The sequence below is a fragment of the Camelina sativa genome, chromosome 3 (assembly GCF_000633955.1).
Source record: "Camelina sativa cultivar DH55 chromosome 3, Cs, whole genome shotgun sequence".
In the NCBI taxonomy this organism is placed as follows: Eukaryota; Viridiplantae; Streptophyta; class Magnoliopsida; order Brassicales; family Brassicaceae; genus Camelina; species Camelina sativa.
The window spans coordinates 2,309,359-2,327,832 of NC_025687.1; the positions used below are offsets into that span (position 1 = coordinate 2,309,359).

The 18,474-nt window shown below is 36.5% G+C and overlaps 5 protein-coding genes and 2 pseudogenes across 7 annotated transcripts; 6 read left to right on the forward strand and 1 right to left on the reverse strand.

Moving 5' to 3' along the window:
* LOC104763564 lies at positions 330 to 3,944 on the forward strand (annotated as a pseudogene).
* LOC104763591 (transcription factor bHLH113) lies at positions 6,278 to 8,787 on the forward strand. The gene is made up of 6 exons (XM_010486949.2): positions 6,278 to 6,818; positions 7,599 to 7,711; positions 7,821 to 7,886; positions 7,973 to 8,038; positions 8,134 to 8,178; positions 8,306 to 8,787. The coding sequence occupies exons 2-6, from the start codon at positions 7,601 to 7,603 to the stop codon at positions 8,474 to 8,476; spliced, it is 459 nt and encodes a 152-aa protein (XP_010485251.1). The 5' UTR covers positions 6,278 to 6,818; positions 7,599 to 7,600; the 3' UTR covers positions 8,477 to 8,787.
* On the reverse strand, positions 8,918 to 10,459 carry LOC104763581 (15 kDa selenoprotein-like; the record flags this gene model as incomplete). The annotated part of the gene is made up of 4 exons (XM_010486940.2): positions 8,918 to 9,201; positions 9,578 to 9,759; positions 9,909 to 9,967; positions 10,171 to 10,459. Coding segments are annotated over 4 exons (603 nt in total), but the record flags the coding sequence as incomplete, so codon positions are not given.
* Positions 10,510 to 11,821, forward strand: LOC104763600 (protein FAM136A-like). Its single transcript, XM_010486958.2, has 3 exons — positions 10,510 to 10,762; positions 11,230 to 11,367; positions 11,453 to 11,821. Exons 1-3 carry the CDS (start codon positions 10,634 to 10,636, stop codon positions 11,633 to 11,635), a joined length of 450 nt encoding a protein of 149 aa, XP_010485260.1. The 5' UTR covers positions 10,510 to 10,633; the 3' UTR covers positions 11,636 to 11,821.
* LOC104763625 (protein FAM136A-like) lies at positions 13,897 to 14,621 on the forward strand. Its single transcript, XM_019239473.1, has 3 exons — positions 13,897 to 14,025; positions 14,249 to 14,386; positions 14,481 to 14,621. Exons 1-3 carry the CDS (start codon positions 13,897 to 13,899, stop codon positions 14,619 to 14,621), a joined length of 408 nt encoding a protein of 135 aa, XP_019095018.1.
* On the forward strand, positions 14,762 to 17,002 carry LOC104763610 (pentatricopeptide repeat-containing protein At1g05750, chloroplastic-like). 3 transcript variants are annotated; one of them, XR_763686.2, is made up of 4 exons: positions 14,762 to 16,328; positions 16,418 to 16,453; positions 16,555 to 16,632; positions 16,991 to 17,002. XR_763686.2 is itself a non-coding variant. In XM_010486969.2 (2 exons), exons 1-2 carry the CDS (start codon positions 14,808 to 14,810, stop codon positions 16,436 to 16,438), a joined length of 1,542 nt encoding a protein of 513 aa, XP_010485271.1. In that variant the 5' UTR covers positions 14,762 to 14,807; the 3' UTR covers positions 16,439 to 16,488. The 3 variants fall into 3 exon arrangements, 1 of the variants encoding a protein (XP_010485271.1); XR_763685.2 differs by having other exon boundaries at positions 14,763 to 16,453; XM_010486969.2 differs by lacking the exons at positions 16,555 to 16,632; positions 16,991 to 17,002 and having other exon boundaries at positions 16,418 to 16,488.
* Positions 16,510 to 17,369, forward strand: LOC104778574 (annotated as a pseudogene).

Consider the following 18,474-nt stretch of genomic DNA (forward strand, 5'->3'; position numbering starts at 1 on the left):
AACAAAGAAGATATACATGTTATTTTATTCATGTGATGCTCGTAATGACTAAACATATTTTCAAGTTGAGGTATCTAGTGAAAATATATGTTTCCAAATTCCAAGTAATCAACCTTCTTACGATTAAAAGTACTATAGTTTCTTTTTGTAAGGATGATAATTGATATAATACGGCGGGTCTCTCGTTGACTTTTGATGGTCATTTGACTTTGCATAGTCACCAAGAGCAAGTAGCTAATATTAATCACTAATTATTTTTTCCGTCTTTAAATGAACTTCTTCAAACTTCAACAACATCAAAAAAAAAAAAAACACAAACCCAATTTTAGTTGTCTTTTTATTCCCTTGTTTTTCAAGAAACCAGACGAAAATGGAAACGTTTCGTTTTCTCTATTTGGTCTATTCAGCAACGTTTGGATTGGGTCTCATCGTTTCGGTTTATGCACAAGACCAATCAGGTTCTTTTTTTAAAACTATTCATGACTATTTTCTTGTGAAGAAAGTATAATCCTTTAATCTTTATTTGTTGCATGATCATAGGTTTCATAAGCATCGATTGTGGTATCCCAAGTGGATCATCGTACAAAGACGACTCAACGGGTATAAACTACGTCTCAGATTCATCCTTTGTTGAAACCGGAGTCTCCAGATCGATTCCCTTAACAGCTCAAAGACAGCTTCAAACCCTAAGGAGCTTTCCTGAAGGTTCTAGAAACTGCTACACACTGATTCCAAATCAGGGGAAGGGCAAGAAGTACCTCATAAGGGCTAGTTTCATGTACGGTAACTACGACGGAGAGAATGGTTCACCCGAGTTTGATCTGTTTCTTGGTGGAAATATCTGGGAAACTGTCTTGCTCAGCAATGGATCGGTCGTTGTATCCAAAGAAGTCGTTTACTTGAGCCAATCTGAGAAAATATTTGTTTGTTTGGGAAATAAAGGCAAAGGTACTCCATTTATCTCGACTTTAGAGCTCAGGTTTCTCGGAAACGACAACACGACGTATGAATCTCCAAACGGTGCCTTGTTCTTCTCTAGACGCTGGGACTTTGGCTCTCTCATGGATTCACCTGTCAGGTAATGCTCTGTTTCGTACTCTGTTTTCTGCTCTGTCTCATGCTTTGTTAATTGCTCTGTTTCTGAATGTGTTAAAACTTTGACATATGAAGACTTTTTTTTTTGTGGTGTGAATCAGATATGATGATGACGTGTACGACAGAATCTGGATACCTCGCAACTTTGGCTATTGTAGAGAGATCAATACCTCACTTCCAGTGATCTCAAACAACAATAGTTACAACCTTTCCAGTTTGGTGATGAGTACAGCGATGACTCCAACAAACACAACAAGACCCATCACAATGAATTTGGAAAACAGTGATCCAAATGTCAGGTACTTTGTTTACATGCACTTCGCTGAGGTTGAAGATCTTAGTCTCAAACCAAACCAGACCAGAGAGTTCGACATCAGCGTTAACGGTGTAACAGTTGCTTCTGGCTTCAGCCCCAAATATCTTCAAACTAACACTGTTTTTCTAAACCCTGAGAGCCAAACCGAGATTGGGTTTTCTCTCGTAAGAACTCCCAAGTCTACTCTTCCGCCAATCGTTAACGCTCTAGAGATCTTTATTGCAAACAGTTTCTCCCAGTCTCTCACTAACCAAGAGGATGGTATGTGATAGTAAAATGGCATACAAAGTTCAATCTTTTTTTTCTTGGTTTGATCAATTCACTTGAAACGTATAGGTGACGCGGTTACAAATCTAAAGGCGAGTTACAAAGTAAAGAAGAACTGGCAAGGAGATCCATGTTTGCCTAACGACTACATTTGGGAGGGCCTTAACTGAAGTTATGTTAGTCTTACTCCTCCCAGAATCACATCACTGTAAGTGTAGTTAAATTTTCATCTCTTCTTGATCAATCCGTAGATATTGTATATTGACTAGAAAATTTGGTTATTGGAGGCAGGAACTTATCATCTATCGGGTTAACGGGTCACATATCTCCATCCTTCTCTAACCTCACAATGATTCAGGAGCTGTGAGTTTATCTATACCTATACTTTTGTATATTGTTAAAGAGGTTTTTTAACTTGAACAAGGCAACTCTATTATCAGGGACTTATCAAACAACGGCTTAACTGGAGACATTCCAGAGTTTCTGTCAAAACTAAAGTTCTTGAGGGTTTTGTAAGTTATAGAGTATAGACATATCAATACAACGATAACAAATTAGAATGGTAACTACGGACTCTTAACTCTTAATAAAATCTGCAGAAATCTAGGGAAGAACAAGCTAACCGGTTCAGTCCCGTCCGAGCTATTAGAGAGAGCAAAGAGCGGATCGTTCTCGCTACATGTTGGAGAGAATCCAGACCTCTGTACAGAAATTTCTTGCGGAAAAAGCAACAGCAAAAAACTCGTGATCCCGCTGGTCGCATCATTTGCAGCATTGTTCATTCTCTTGTTATTGTCTGGTCTGTTTTGGAGAATTAAGAACCGGAGAAAAAAGAGTAAAAATCTATCTCTACTTCTATCTTTTTTACGTTTATCTGTTTATCACATAACTAAACCTACTGTTAAAACTTTTATTTTGCAAAGTAAACTCTGCGGTGGAAGAAAATGCAGAAAACGGAGCAAGAAACAATCTAATGGCGAAATCAGAGAACAAATTATTGTTTACCTTTGCAGACGTTGTAAAGATGACAAATAACTTCGGTCGAGTCCTCGGCAAAGGAGGTTTTGGAACAGTCTACCATGGCTACTATAACAACCTTCAAGTCGCTGTTAAACTTTTATCAGAAACATCAGCTCAAGGATTCAAAGAGTTTCGCTCCGAGGTAATGTAGTAGAATTCTAGGTATTTATTGATTCCAAAAAGAGATGTAAATTAAAACTACTTCCTATACATATTATTCACATAGGTTGAAGTTCTTGTGAGAGTTCACCACGTACACCTAACTGCGCTGATCGGTTATTTCCATGATGGTGATCAAATGGGATTGATCTATGAGTTCATGGCTAATGGGAACATGGCAGATCATCTCGCGGGAAAGTATGACCAGACATTGAGCTGGACTCAACGGCTTCAGATTGCACTTGATGCAGCACAAGGTATGACCAAAGTTTTGATTTTTAGTTTTTTTTAGGTTATGAATTAGTCCGGAAGTTTTCATCTTTAACGAAAACGATCTCAATGAAGGGCTTGAGTATCTTCACTGTGGATGCAAACCTGCGATAGTTCACAGAGATGTGAAAACTTCCAACATATTGTTGAACGATAAAAACAGAGCAAAGCTTGCGGATTTTGGACTCTCCCGGAGTTTTCATACCGAGAGTCGTTCTCACGTATCCACTCTAGTCGCTGGGACTCCAGGATATCTCGACCCGCTGTTAGTTTTCTCTCTTTATATCTGTCATATTTACTTTACCAAACATCAATGTTTTAGTAACTGTATGATGTTTGTTAAACGATGTGTATAGATGCTTTGAGACAACCGGGTTAAACGAGAAGAGTGACATTTACAGCTTTGGAGTTGTTCTGTTAGAGATCATTACGGGGAAAACAGCGATCAGTGCTTCACAAACGAAGCGTGTTCATGTGAGTGATTGGGTGATATCGATCTTGAGGTCTACGAATGATGTGAACAATGTAATAGACCCGAAGATGGGAAAAGATATTGATGCAAACTCTGTATGGAAAGTTGTGGAGCTTGCTTTAGCCTCTGTTTCGCAGAACGTCTCTGACAGGCCACACATGCAACAAATTGTTGTAGGATTGAAAGAGTGCCTTCTTCAAAGAGAAGAGAATTACAAGAACTATTGATGTCACAAGACCCACAACACAAACAGATTGTTATAGTCTTATAGAAGCAACGGGTTTGTGTTGCTGCTATATGTAAAGCCCAAATTTGTTTATTTTTCTATTATGGTGCAAAGTGTAAACTTGTTTCCTTTCCAGTAGTTTTGGTTCTCTTATTTAAGGATTTTAGGTGAAATTATGCCTAAAAAAAACTATATGAAAAGGTAATAAAATTTCTGAAACAGAAATAAAATAAAATAGCTGTCTTTATACTGGCTCATAGGGGTAGTGCCGTGCTTAAGGTGTTGTGGAAAGGGCATTTGCCCTAAGCCACCAATTTTTTAAAATTTATTAGGGCACATTTTTTTCTATCTAGGCTTATATATGTCTAAGTTGATGACATAAATATGTTTGTAAAGTGGTGTTTTGTTTGAGAAATCCATGACATTATGTTATTACATAAAAATTAATATTTTTTTATGTATAAAAAAAATTCTGGACATAAAATAATTATGTTTTATAGCCATAACTATAGTATAAACATACTAATGGAAGACAATTAATAAAAAAAGATAATTAAAAATAAAAGAATTATGTTTTGGAATTGTGGATGAAAATATTTTTAGGAAAAAAAGATACAAAAGTTTGGTTAATACTATTTTTTTTTCATCTTAAGATCATTGTTGTCTTTGAAATAAAAGTATATATTTTAATATTTACAATTTTTATCCGTCGTAAGCCACAAATAGTCTGGCAGGGCACTCCATAGGGGGCAAAAAAGAGAGAGAGACCAAAGATAAGAAGAAAAAAAAAGGATGGAAGAGTACAGTCGGGAAGCGTCATACAGGATGGAAGAGTACAGTCGTACGTGGCTTCGGGACATCCAAGGTGGCTTGATGGTTTGTTCAGAGAAGAATGTGGGGAAGCTGCTGTTTGATTGTGAGTTTTTTTGGGCCATGGAATGGGTCTAATCTTTTGTATAGACCTGTAAAAAGGCTTAGGGTAGTAAGGGGTTCAAAGAAAGGCTATTTTGTTTAGCTAATCACAAGAGATGTATGTTTTTTGGTACAATCTAAATCAATATAATACAAGGCCAGTTGACAAAAAAAAAAAGAAGAAAAAACAAGGTAGTTCTAGTAAGAGTACCTAATCCGGTCGCCACAAGGAAAAAAGAGGACAAGAAGATAGTGACAACGAGACAAAGCCCAAAACCGCGTTGGCCCCCAAAAACCAAAAACGTACCTTTTCAAGAAAACGATGATTCCCCCTTTGGACTTTTGCGTCGCACGGTCTGTGCCCTCCTCTGTCCCCACAAATCTCTCTAATTTTTTTTTTATTTTTACTCACGCGATCGCTGCGTCTGCGTTTTGAAAAACAGCGTTTCTTCTAACCGATCCACGTGAGTTGATTCATCATCATCATTCATAGAGCCAGTTTTGGTGTTCGTGCGGCACACTCGCGCTTCTCCTGAGCGTCTGATGAGTCTCTCTCTCTCTCCTGTGAAATAGCATTTAATTTTGTCTTATTTGTCTCTCTGTTAATTTACTGGTGCTCCTTTATAAATTTAAAATCAAATCTAACTAGTTTACTAAACTATCCATGCATGATTTAGGATAACTAGTTACTAAAACAGTCGTACTACTAGTTAGAGAGAATAGTATATTTTGGGAAGTGATGTTTTTCTTACCCATTTTTATTTATTTATCAATGCAACTGACTGAATTGATTGATTGATTTACATATTTAATCTTGAAATATCAACAACCACTCAATATCTTGGTTAATTTCAAAAGAGAAGAGAACAAATCAAAATTCAAAGAAATAAGAAGCAGAAAAAGAAAAAAAAAAAAAAAAGTGGAAAAAAGTAGAAACAAAAAGATTGATGGCGCAGAGAGAGAGTTGGTCAAATATGTTGACAAAAATTAATAACCATTCCAAATGTCACTATCAAATAAAGAAAATAATAATACTACTAGTTCCTCTACGAACGAGCAATGTTGGAAAAAATATATATATACTAGTTGATAAAATAAAGAGCAACTTCTCTACCTGGGACTGATATTGGCAATACCTCTCCCTCTCTACGATGGGTTGTATGTTAGCTGTCAAATTATAATTAATTTAGTTCGTCTATTTCATGTACTTAAAACCATAGGTTAAAATTAATTCTGAACACTAACCTAATTATCTTTAGTCATGGTCTCATGGAATGTTATACTAATCTTTGTATTTGCAGATTTTGTCAACTAGGAGTAGATGGTGGTGTAGGGGCATGCAGCAGTCGTAACTACGTCACTAACTTGCATAGTCATAGATCTTAATGTTGGATTGGAGATCTTAAACAAACAAACAAAAAAAATCGTTTTATACTACGAGGGCTAGTTTATAGTTATACACTCATTAGACACAAACAATATTATAAAATATAGATAGTAGACAAGAAGACTAAAAAAAAGAACTCTATACGAAGTCACAAACTACTTAACCCAAAAAAAGAGTCGAGAGGAAAAAAAAAGACATATCCCATATACAAAAAAGCAGTTCCCATCTATTTGCTTTCGTTTGGAGCGACACAAGTTTCTTCTATCTCTATCTCTCTCTCCTTTTCTCACGCCGAGATTTCTGCTACTACTCTAATCTCTCACGGCCTTTTAAAAGAAACGACGACGCATTTTCTCACCAAAGCCTTCCTTGGCTCTTCATGGACACCGTTTAAGCTCAATGACTGATTACTACTAAGCAACTGGTGTATATAGTAACTTTGGGTTTGGAGTTTTGCTTTTTGGACTGAGAAAACTCAATTGAGAGAGAGAGAAACGTTTTCTGTGTCTTATCTATCGGGTTTTGTGTTGTCAGAAGCTCTAAGACAAAATAAAACGCAATTATTTTTTAGGGTTCAAACGAAGAAAAAATTGGAGCTTTTCGAGAACTTGTGTGTGGTGGCTTTTCAAAGAACAAAAGCTTTTCTTGGTTTCGTTATTGGCTCTTCTCCCAATTTGTGAATCCATCTCTCTCCGTAAGTCTCTTTACTCTTTTCTTTATTTGCTCTGTTTCGTTCTTCTTTTTTTGCTCTGTTTCTTTACTTAATTTTTGGCTTGATTATACATTTTTACATTCTTTACTCGCTTAAAGAAGCAGCTAAATTTCTAGAAATATTTATCCTCTTCTTGTTGGATAAGCTTTTGATTTCGTTTATACAATTCCCATGACCAAAAAAGTTACCATCTTTGACTATGTTACCAGTCTCTACTCATAGTTTTGTTATAAATTGGATTCTTGTTTACATTATTAAATTAACTTCAATACTTCTCTGAGAGTGACTTTTTTTTTTGTTCTCCTCTGATCCGTGGAGGATTCTGTGTTCTGTTTTTGGGGTTTTCTTCTCCTGTTTTTAGGGACTCAATGTGATTCATGCACATATGATGTTATTGTCTGTTTATGAGAGAGTATCTGGGAAATAATTTAAGCTTTGTTTGAGCTTATAATTGTGCTTATAAATCTTAAAATATATATATATATATATATATATATATATCAGCTGATGTGAACTTGAGGCCTAGCCTTTGACCACAAACCCTTGCCTACTTCGTTGACCTTACCTTTGTCTTGGCTTGCTTAATATTCTAATCCTAATCCCAATGCATTGTTGGTTGGTCCAAAACAAGATCCTCATTTCATACATCCTGTTATCGTTTTGGTCTGTAATTTACATTTAGAGTGGTAACCTCGGAACGCATATGAAATGTTTTGGTCAATGTTGTGTTTAATGACTCTAAGCATTTTTTTATTGACAAAGGTATGGCATTCGCTAGAGACGCCGGAATGATGATGGAGAATAAGCGGAATGTCTGCTCTCTCGGAGAAAGCAGCATCAAACGTCACAAGTCTGATCTCTCTTTCAATTCCAAGGTCTTGCTTTACCTAGTTTTCTTGGATTTTATCAGTCTGTGGTTCAACAGACCAAATAACGCGGTGGTAATGATCCTTCCATCTTTTGTTCTCTTAATGATTAAAACAGGAGAGGAAGGACAAAGTTGGAGAACGCATCTCAGCTCTTCAACAGATTGTTTCTCCTTATGGAAAGGTAACTTTTTGTTTCTTTTGTTAAGCAAAACAAGAGAATTCATCTCTTAGCAGCTCATACTTATCTTTAATCTTCTTATATCACAGACTGACACTGCATCAGTTCTTCTTGACGCGATGCATTACATAGAGTTTCTTCATGAACAAGTGAAGGTCTGCAAGTTTCTCTTAATCAGCATTTTAATACAGAGCATGTTTCATTCATCTTTACTGAATAAACATCTGGCTTTTCATGTTCTTTTGTATAGGTGCTAAGTGCTCCATATCTGCAAACGATACCTGATGTTACGCAGGTGAGCATGATCTTGAATCTTAACCCCATTTATACTGACTTCACTATATATGTCCTGCATCTGGCAGATCTGCTGCACTTGGAACTTGATTATCTTGCAAGAACTGATCTTCCCGTTTTTTTACCAGGAGGAGCTGGAGCAGTACTGCCAGTACAGTCTGAGAAACAGAGGATTATGCCTTGTTCCAATGGAGAATACAGTAGGAGTTGCTCAGAGCAACGGAGCTGATATCTGGGCGCCCGTGAAGACTCCTCTATCTCCAGCTTTCAGCGTTACGTCTCAGTCACCCTTTACATGACCAATTCAGCTCTTCGCCTACTAAAATCTTTGTGTTAAGACTAATGAAGATGACCAGTTGTTACTATTCTGATGATGCCTCTGAGAGACGCATGAAGTTGGTTTACAATAGTGTGGCGATGGCTGTTATTATTTGACTGCTTAATGCATCCCCTTACTTGGACTTGTGTAATATGCCCAAATGATTCTAATGCAAAGTAATCTACTTTCTGTGAAAATTTGCTTAAGATATTTTACTTCTGTGGTTCTTACCAAAACTTTGTATCCTATACATCTTTCTAGTTCTAAAGATCCAAGGAAAGCTTTCTTTCAGTGTTGAAGGAAAGAGCGTTGCTCTCTCTACTAATACAAAGCACCTTGAATTGATAGACATACCACAACCACGAGAAACGACAATGAATTTGCTTCTAACTGTACCAAACAGCTAAGCACAAAATCGAGATTACCGTTTCGCAGGAACATTGAATTAAATACATGACCACTGAGATTGCAAAGGTTCAGAACATACAGACTGTTGATACCAAGGGACCAAATAGCTTGGAGAAAGATAAGATAAGTCAGTCATAATGTGTTTTTAACGACTAGATCACAATGCTTTGGCATATGTAAATGTGACAGGGAAGAGCATCATCTTCTTCAGCCCTACGATAAGACTAACTTGCTGCAGTAGGCTTGACCTTCTCCCTCATATACTGGAGTAGATGTTCGCGTTTCCAGTTGTCGATTCTGCAAAACAAGCAAATCAAGAAACAAAGAGAATCAGCTACAACTTTGGAGGAATGAAGAGGATGAGGTGTTGAAAATATCACTACTTTTGATTTATTCATGCTCTTAAAAATGATAGAATCATCCTCCCAAACCAACTTTTATTAAAGGTTTCAGTAATCACACATTAGACTGTATCAGAGCACTGAAAGAGTGAGATTTAGAATTGCTGCAGATTCGTGGATAGTTACATCGACACATTAATCTACTATGTTAACATGGGTATATACGGTCATCTTGAAAGTCCTAAATCAGGTCAACTCGAGCTCAACCCAAACTAATACTTAAGAATATTCCAGAGTAGTGAGTTGAGCAAAGAAGGGCAAAGCAAAATTACCTTATTGATTCCTTATGTTCACCAGATTCATCGAGCATGATCAACTTGGGTGGGGAGTTGAAAATGTACTGAACTTTTACGCTAGGGAACTTCTCTTTCTCCTCTTCAATAAAACCAACAATTTCAGGATAGAAAACCAACTTTCTCATACACACCTCTAATATAGCGCCGGAGTAGGTAACCTGCAGTCACAAACAAAATTGCAAACGAGTGAGTAGCCATCACTCTCCTTCTCTTCAATGAATGAATGTCAGAGAAGATGTTTCTGTCTCCACCTAATCTATTCAGCTTCAAAAAGCATTGAAAAGTACCATGGCTAGTAAATCATTACCTTGCTCATGGAATCCTCGGAATCATCAGCACAACACTTCAAGCAATCAGATACCAACTCTGCAATTCAGTCATAAGATTGATGATTTTAAAATTCAGTAACTCCCCTCCTCAACAAAACACTATGAAGAGATTGATCGATCTTAGCTCATAAATTCACAAAAACTAAACACATTCATCTCTCTTGCTAAATCTGGAGTCTTTTTCGGGGAAAAAAACAAAATTGGAAGAGATTAAGATCCACGCAATAGAAAGGAACGAACCTTGGTCCTTGACGTATTCAGAGAGTGAGTGGCAATCGGAGCAGAGAGCAAGACCTGTAAATCCCAGATCCTCGCATTCCTTAGCGCTTAGCTGCTCTTTTGCTGAGATCGTCGATGCCAACATCAAAACCATCACCGCCATCATCTTCGCTAATAATACAACCATCATCTTCATCTCTCTCTCTCTCTCTGGCTCATCAGCAGATCCAAAGTCTTCGCAGATCCGACGATAATGTAAAATGTTGCTTGCTGCTGCCTTGCTATGATCCGATCCGGTCAATTCCGGTTTAATATCTCAGTAACAGAAATAGAAAAAGATTTCATCTCCGGTTTATTAAATAGAAAAACCGGAAAAGTGTTTAACCGACTCGAAAAAGTGTTAAAAACCCAATTCACATGACACGCCTGCGATTGCCCCCCCCTTAAAACCCTAAAAATCAAAATCGCTCCACCGAGAGAGACGATGGATCACATAGCAGCAGCGGAGGAGCAAATTGTAACGGAAAGGATTAAAAGAAAATTCGAAGAAGTTAACGCAGCTGCTCAGTCGCAACTCTCTCCTATTCAAGATCACATCAATTTCACCCTTCAGGTATATTACATACATACACAAACTTACATGATTTTGTAGCATTCCCCTGCTTGTGAGTTTGGTGTTGCCTATATGCCTTCGCGTTGATTTTGGTTCGGTTGAACAGTTCATGAATTTAAAGTATCGCTCTTTCTCTATCTTGTACCAAAAGTAGCTATTTTTAGTGGCCAATTCATAGGTCTGTCTGTTTTAGTTAAGTTCTCTTGTGGTGAATCTCTTTCCAGCCATGCTTTAACTAAGTTTTCTATGCTAAATTTTTATACAATCTGTGTAGTTCAATCTTGATAAGAAGCTGTGTCTTCTTGTAGTTCCTGAAAATTGAACCTTGATATAGTTTTGATTATATCTGTTCTGTACAACAATATAACTCAAGTTTTATGAAAGTGTTTTGTTTCCATATCTATCTGTTTAGTTGATGAATTCGTGGATGAATAATCTAACCCTTGGAATAATTTGATTGATTGCAGCAAGCATATTTCAAATGTGCGTACGAGTGCTTTGACAGAAGTCGGAAGCAAGAGGAGATAGCCAACTGTGTTGAGCGCTGCAGTCTTCCAGTTGTCAATGCTCAACAGCATTTCGAAGGCGAAATGGCTCAGTTTCAGGTTCATATGATTTTCAAAACTCACAAAGACTGCATACTTTCTTTTTGCTCTCTACTGACAAACTTGCGATTGTTATTTGATGCAGGAAAGGATGAACAGATCTCTCATGGTCTGTCAAGACAAATTTGAGGCTGCAAAGCTCCATCAGAACAGAGTTGATGCCGTCAAAGCTATGGAGGGTTGTGTGAACAGATCCACTCAGGATAATCTCGATACATTGCCTCATATTGTGCAGAGAATGAAGACGTCATTCTCCATTGCCGACTAATAATCCTCTGTTGGGGAAAAGGGGCATCTTTACTTTTTGTCTCTTGCTAATCCTAGTTATGTCTTTTCATTATCACTCAATAGATAAACACAATGGGTGGTAGGAGTAGGGTATGGTTAAATATATCAGACTAAATGCTAAACAGTTTGTTTTTTACTTTATATATAAACTAGGTTTTGAACCCCACCATGCCCGAGTATATTTATATAATTTGTTTTAAAATATTTTAATATTTTTTTGTCTAATAGCTATACATTGATATTTAATAATAAAATAAATTACTATAGTGTTCTATTTTTATTCAATTTTACATAATTTTTTATAAAATTTTATTAACATTTATTCATGTAATTTTTATTTTAAAATTTTAAATAAAATTAATACTTATGAATATAGGATGTTTTAATGAAAATACGTATATTAAAAAATAGTTACTTTTAAAAAGTTAAACCAATCATAAACAAGTCTACATAATATAAAATATAAATTTAATCTAAAAGTTGTATAGAAAGTTAAAAACATCCTATATTATGAAACAAAAATACTTCTCTAAACATCCTATATTATGAAACGGAGAGAGTAGTAGAATTGTATAAAAAACATTATAGAAATATGATGTGTCATTTTCTCTTGCTTGCTATTAGAAATATCAAATTTAAAAATGTTAGAATTTTTTATTAGCTTATTAATAAATTTAGAAATATTAGAAATATTTTGACAAAACATTATAAATAACTACTATACTTTATACCAAAAAAAGAAAAAACTACTAAACTACCAATATAAAGTATTCATGTGTAAAGTAGTACAGTCTTGCCTCCAAAAGGTTGGTCTTTAGCTTCTGATTATTTCATGGACATCAAGTCTCGTAATGTCCTGTCAACCGCCTCAAATACGTACCGATGTGCCATGGGCGCCTCATCCCATATGATAAGATCAGTTTTCTCGATTAGTTATGCTAACATCGTTTCTGGCTTTATATGACATAATGAATCTTCATTGAGATCCATGGGAATTTTAAAGCATGAATGTGTCGTTCTTCCTGCAGGTAGAAGCAATGTTGCGATGCCTGATGAAGCGACAGGGAGAACAACTTTTCTTTCTGATGGAGGAAAAGTTGCAGGTGCCATTGTAATTTAATGAGCTCTCTGATTGATCGCGACGAACATAGAACTTGTTCCATTATCTGTTTAGATGGCTATTTATACATGAAATCTAAAGTAGAATTTGTAAGCTTTTTTTTTTTTTTTGGAAGCTAAGTAGAATTCTTCCGTTTTTGTTTTGAGCTAAAAGTTCCTTTTTTAATTTGAACAATCCATGATATAACATTTATTTTGAAAACAAAAACTTAAATTTACATTTTTTTTACAAATATTTACTTAAATTTACAAATATTTTATAATATTTATTTTATTTCCATAGATTAAAGTTTTTTCTATAAATTTTCGTTTTTGATTAGTTTTATACCATTTATTTATTTCCATAGATTCAATTTTTTCCTTTTTTAAAAAAATCTTTTAAAAATGTTAAATTACAAAAATCTTAAATTTACAAATATTTTATAATATTTATTTTATTTCCATATATTAAATTATTTTCTTTTTAAAAAATCTTATAAAAGTGTTAAATAATGAAGTGGTTTAAATAATGAAGTGGCTAATCTCTATTAGATGTTAACAATATAGTAAGTTTTGTGAATTATAAAAATGTAAAATAATAAAGTGGTTAATCTTTATTGGTTGTTTAAAATCCTACGTGGACAGCTTAAGAAGCTTATAGCTCTTAATTTTATTTAGTATAGATTATAAAAATCTTGAACCACAAGCTTTTCACAATATGTGTTATGAGGCATTAACATGTCAAAGAGTCTCAGAAACCGGATCTGTAAATGTTGAACTGAAAGATATTAAAACCAATGTGCTTCGAGCAGGACAAAGAATCCGTATAGCAAACCCTGTACTTGTTCTTTCTTTTAAGTTGAGATTCTTAAGAAACGTTGATACCAAAACGTAGAAGCTAATTGCTGGAACCAAAACGTTAGTCATCTTGGTCTTAGTCTCTTAGATAAACGAACGGAATGTAGATAATTTTGAATCGAACCAACCCGAAACTGCTTTTATTCGGTGTCGGTTTATCCTTTAGGGGTGTTTTTGTCTTGCTGGTCGTCGTAGAAACTCGCCTATATATATATATAATAAGATAGATGCCTCCAGTTTGAATAGCAGCTAAAACCCTAAAATCTCCAGAGAGAAAGAGAGACGATGGATCCCAAGGCAGTTTCTGAAGAGCAAATCGTATTGGAGAGGATTAGGAGAAAAATCGAAGAAGTAAAAGCAGCTGGGCAGTCGCAGCTCTCTCCTATACAAGAACATATCAGTTTCACCCTTCAGGTATATATAAATTTTTACGATCATATACAGGATGGATATAGTATATGTTTGCGTAGCGTTACTGTTTATCCTACTTTTATTAATATGTTCAAGTATTGCTCTATCTTGTTATAATTTTATAAACCAGGTCGTAACAAGAGTTTTATGAAAGTGTATTGTTTTCAGAATATATATTGAGCTTGCCATAAGATTCATGCCCCTTTTGAATAACAATGAATTGCAGCAAGCTTATTTTAAGTGTGCACACGAGTGCTTTGAGAAAAGAAGAACGAAAGATGTGACAAATAACTGCGTTGAGCTCTGCCGTGTTCCCGTTGTTAATTCTCAACAACGATTCGATAGCGAGATGGCCAAGTTTCAGGTAAAAATTAAAAGGTCCTTAACTAATTCCATAACTACTCTCCTGTTTCTGCCATGTACTGAGAAAACTTGCAAATATTGTTAATTGGAGGCAGGGAAGGATGAACAGATCACTCATGGTATGTCAAGACAAATTTGAGGCTGCGAAGCTAGTTAGTAGTATTAGCAGAATTGATGCCCCCAAAGATCTGGAGGATTGCGTGACCGATGCTGCGGCAGCATTACTTGGCAGCTAAGCAAGAAACGTGCTGTGTTAGTTAGGGTTTTATAGGTTTTTCTTATTGATTTTGCTTGAAGTAATCTTGAAACCGGACCAAACCGGATCCGATTTTACCCGGTCTTCTAAGTCCAATGTTTGGTTTAATTTGAGAAAAAAAGAAAAATAAAATCATAAATAATTAATCCATCACCGTCTCACACGAATGGGTTTCCTTCCCGTCGTCGGAATTAACTCGCCGGCGGTACCGCAACAAGTACCTTTCATCACCCGTAAAAACCACGCCAATCAAAAGATCCAGAAACTTAATCAATCTACCTCCGAAAACATTGTTTCATGGACTTCTCGCATCACCCTCCTCACACGCAATGGTCGGTTAGCGGAGGCAGCGAAGGAATTCACCGATATGAGAGTCGCCGGCGTAGAGCCTAACCACATCACTTTTATCGCTCTACTCTCTGGTTGTGGTGATATTCACTCCGGAAGTGAAGCCTTGGGCGATTTGCTTCATGGGTATGCTTGTAAACTTGGTCTCGATAGAACCCATGTCATGGTTGGCACCGCAGTTCTCGGCATGTACTCAAAACGCGGTCGTGTTAAGAAGGCTAGATTGGTTTTCGATTACATGGTTGATAAAAATTCGGTTACTTGGAATACAATGATCGATGGGTACATGAGGAGTGGTCAAGTCGATAACGCTGTTAAGGTGTTCGACGAAATGCCTGAACGATACTTGATTTCTTGGACAGCTATGATAAATGGGTTTGTTAAGAAAGGCTTTCACGAGGAAGCTTTGGTATGGTTCCGTGAGATGCAGATTTCAGGAGTCAAACCAGATTACGTTGCTATTATTGCTACTCTTAATGCTTGCACGAACCTAGGTGCTCTTTCGTTTGGATTATGGGTACATCGTTATGTGATGAGTCAGGATTTCAAGAACAATGTCAGGGTGAGTAATTCACTGATTGATTTGTATTGTCGATGCGGGTGTGTTAAGTTTGCTCGTGAAGTTTTTGCCAAGATGGAGAAACGAACTGTAGTTTCGTGGAATTCAGTCATTGTTGGTTTTGCTGCTAATGAAAACGCGCATGAATCTTTAGTCTACTTCAGGACAATGCAAGATGAAGGGTTTAAACCTGACGCAGTCACTTTCACCGGTGCACTTACGGCTTGTAGCCATGTAGGTCTAGTTGAGGAAGGTCTTCGATATTTCCAAACGATGAAAAGGGATTACAGAATCTTGCCTCGGATTGAGCATTATGGATGTTTAGTGGATTTGTATAGTCGGGCTGGGAGATTGGAAGACGCTTTGAAAGTGGTAGAGAGCATGCCGATGAAGCCAAATGAAGTTGTGATTGGGTCGTTACTTGCAGCCTGCAGGACTCATGGGAACAATACCGTCTTAGCAGAGAGGCTGATGAAGCATATTAGTGACATGAATGTGAAAAGCCATTCAAATTATGTGATTCTCTCGAATATGTATGCGGCTGATGGAAAATGGGAAGGAGCTAGTCAGATGAGGAGGAAGATGAAGGGTCTCGGCTTAAAGAAGCAGCCGGGGTTTAGTTCCATAGAGATTGATGATTGCACACATGTCTTCATGGCTGGTGACAGTGCCCATGTTGAGACCGCTTATATCCGCGAAGTCCTCGAGCTTGTTTCTTCTGATTTGCGATTACAGGGCTGTGTTGTTGAAACCCTTGCTGGTGATCACCTCAGTGACAATGTACCTCATACATATTTTCCATCTGATCAATTATTTAGATGAGTTTTCAACTTTTTGTTAAACATGTTCTTGTATTTTACCCCTACCAGACAACTTTGTTCTGGTTATGAGACCCAGACCTCCTGGTAACGCATTTTTCTCAAATAAATTTTGCTTTCCGTTTCTGTTCTCCAGCCTTTAGGATTCAGTAACTTGGTTTTCTTCTCCTTTTCATCCGGGCTTGCAGAGTCATCAACTTGCTGAAGACTTGGGTAAAGCTTTCACAGAGAAGGGAGGCCAAACTAGCTATACTGGCTCAGTAAAGGTTAGTAAATCTGATTATTATTTTGGATGTGTTGAACCTTTAGTTGAGTCAGTTGTTTTTGCTAGCTAAGGATCACGGATGGTACATCAGGCTTCCATGTCATATGATTAACGTGCAGAGTAATTGATGTTAAACAATAGGTCATTGCTCGATAGCTTGTAAAATGCTGTGAGTCTAGTGGGATCTTTGCTTCTCTAGGCACGATAGTAGATCATCCATCCGTTATCCCTCAGGTTTACAGTAGGGAAGCTTTGTTCTTTGTGTAGTTTATTTATAGACCACTACTACACTAAAAGTGAAGACTACCACTACAAGATGAACTAATCTCAACTAACTACGGTCATATATTTGATGACAGGATGTGTTGGGTCGTGTAAGATCAATGTATGCATTGATCAGCTTGGAAGAAGATCCATCGTTGCTGAGATACGGTTACCTCTCGCGGGAGAATGTTGGAGATGTGAGGAGAGAAGTTTCTGTGGAGAGCTTCGACCTCAGGCACTTGCACTCGTCACTTCATTTGGCATTCCAGGCTGCTTTTTGAGTCCAATTGCATTCAACTGGGTCGAAGCCAACGCTTGGTCTTCCGTTTAGTTCCTGCTAGTTGCAATCTCTTCTATAATTCCCACAATCCCACATCTCTTAATAGTTATGTTTCCACACACGATATCTACAGAAGCGGTTGTTTAAGCTTTTTCTAATAAAAGGGGGTATGTACCCAGAGAGTTTAATCTTTACTTAAACTGGTCCAAACAAAAAAATAGTTTGGTAATAATTTTCAAATTATATTCAATGATTGTTATGATTTTTTATTGGTTTTAGTTGTGGATAATATAATTTTGGAATACTTATATATTTGTAAATCGTCATTCATGTTTCATTACCAGCATTTATATTTTAGTTTGTTATAGTATTAACTTTTAAAAAAAACAAATAATTTATGTCAAGTGTAAAAAACATATTGAGTGTATGACATCTCTAACGATCAAATAAGTAATTAAATGACAGGAGTCTACACTCGGTTAGTTTTCACAATTGTATAAATCATTTGGTTTTTTTATTTAATTAATATGACAAGCTAAAGTTGTTAATTGGGGTTTTAGGTTGTGTATGAGTTTTACTTGTAGAGAGAGCTAGGGTTGTGAAAAGTAAAGAAGAGAAAGAAAAGAATAAAGAAGAAAAGAAAAAAAACTGACCTTTACGTTCTCATGCGGCGTTTCTCAATGCATATGAACCTCCAGATCAATCATCATCAGTTTATCCCCAATATCGAAAACTCTCGTCCGATCCATCGAGTTCACTGTTGTTGTCAGTAACAAGAAACAAGGTGAAACTGAAGTCCAGCCGAATTTCGAATGCCCTGCAACGCAAGAAATCAATTGAATAAGACCTCAATGTTTTTGTTAACCAAAAAAACACAATCAGAGAAAATAAGGGCATAAATAAGCGAATGAATAAAACACGTACGAAAAGGAGAAAATACGAAAACCAAATTATATAAATAAACTAAATATCGATTTCCAAAATTACTCCAAACGGAAAGAGAAGTGTAAATAAAGAAAACATAACCTGATGAGGTTTTTAGTGGCGTGATGGAGGAAAAGAATCTCGTCAATGATATAACTTGCTCTCTCTCGAACCAAAACCTCAGTAGATCGAGGGAATTTGAAGATCTCGCGCAGGCAATCCCGCCGTTCATCTATGCGGCTACCCTAACGAGTGACACTTTAGGAGGAGGCCGCTCTTCGTACTCTTTGTTTTTCATCTTTTTTTTTTTTTTAAGATTCTGATTTCTGACCGAAGACGGACGAGTACTACTGTATTTAAAGGAAACGAGCATGA

Excerpts from the sequence above, each read along its gene's own strand:
- LOC104763625 (XM_019239473.1), top strand. The coding sequence starts at position 13,897 with ATGGATCCCAAGGCAGTTTCTGAAGAGCAAATCGTATTGGAGAGGATT. Across the intron at positions 14,026-14,248 it reads ATATCAGTTTCACCCTTCAG|CAAGCTTATTTTAAGTGTGC; the intron begins GTATATATAAAT and ends AATGAATTGCAG. Across the intron at positions 14,387-14,480 it reads GCGAGATGGCCAAGTTTCAG|GGAAGGATGAACAGATCACT; the intron begins GTAAAAATTAAA and ends AATTGGAGGCAG.
- LOC104763610 (XM_010486969.2), top strand. The coding sequence starts at position 14,808 with ATGGGTTTCCTTCCCGTCGTCGGAATTAACTCGCCGGCGGTACCGCAA. Across the intron at positions 16,329-16,417 it reads GTGATCACCTCAGTGACAAT|ACAACTTTGTTCTGGTTATG; the intron begins GTACCTCATACA and ends TACCCCTACCAG.
- LOC104763591 (XM_010486949.2), top strand. The coding sequence starts at position 7,601 with ATGGCATTCGCTAGAGACGCCGGAATGATGATGGAGAATAAGCGGAAT. Across the intron at positions 7,887-7,972 it reads TTGTTTCTCCTTATGGAAAG|ACTGACACTGCATCAGTTCT; the intron begins GTAACTTTTTGT and ends CTTATATCACAG. Across the intron at positions 8,179-8,305 it reads CGATACCTGATGTTACGCAG|GAGGAGCTGGAGCAGTACTG; the intron begins GTGAGCATGATC and ends TTTTTTTACCAG.
- LOC104763600 (XM_010486958.2), top strand. The coding sequence starts at position 10,634 with ATGGATCACATAGCAGCAGCGGAGGAGCAAATTGTAACGGAAAGGATT. Across the intron at positions 10,763-11,229 it reads ACATCAATTTCACCCTTCAG|CAAGCATATTTCAAATGTGC; the intron begins GTATATTACATA and ends GATTGATTGCAG. Across the intron at positions 11,368-11,452 it reads GCGAAATGGCTCAGTTTCAG|GAAAGGATGAACAGATCTCT; the intron begins GTTCATATGATT and ends TATTTGATGCAG.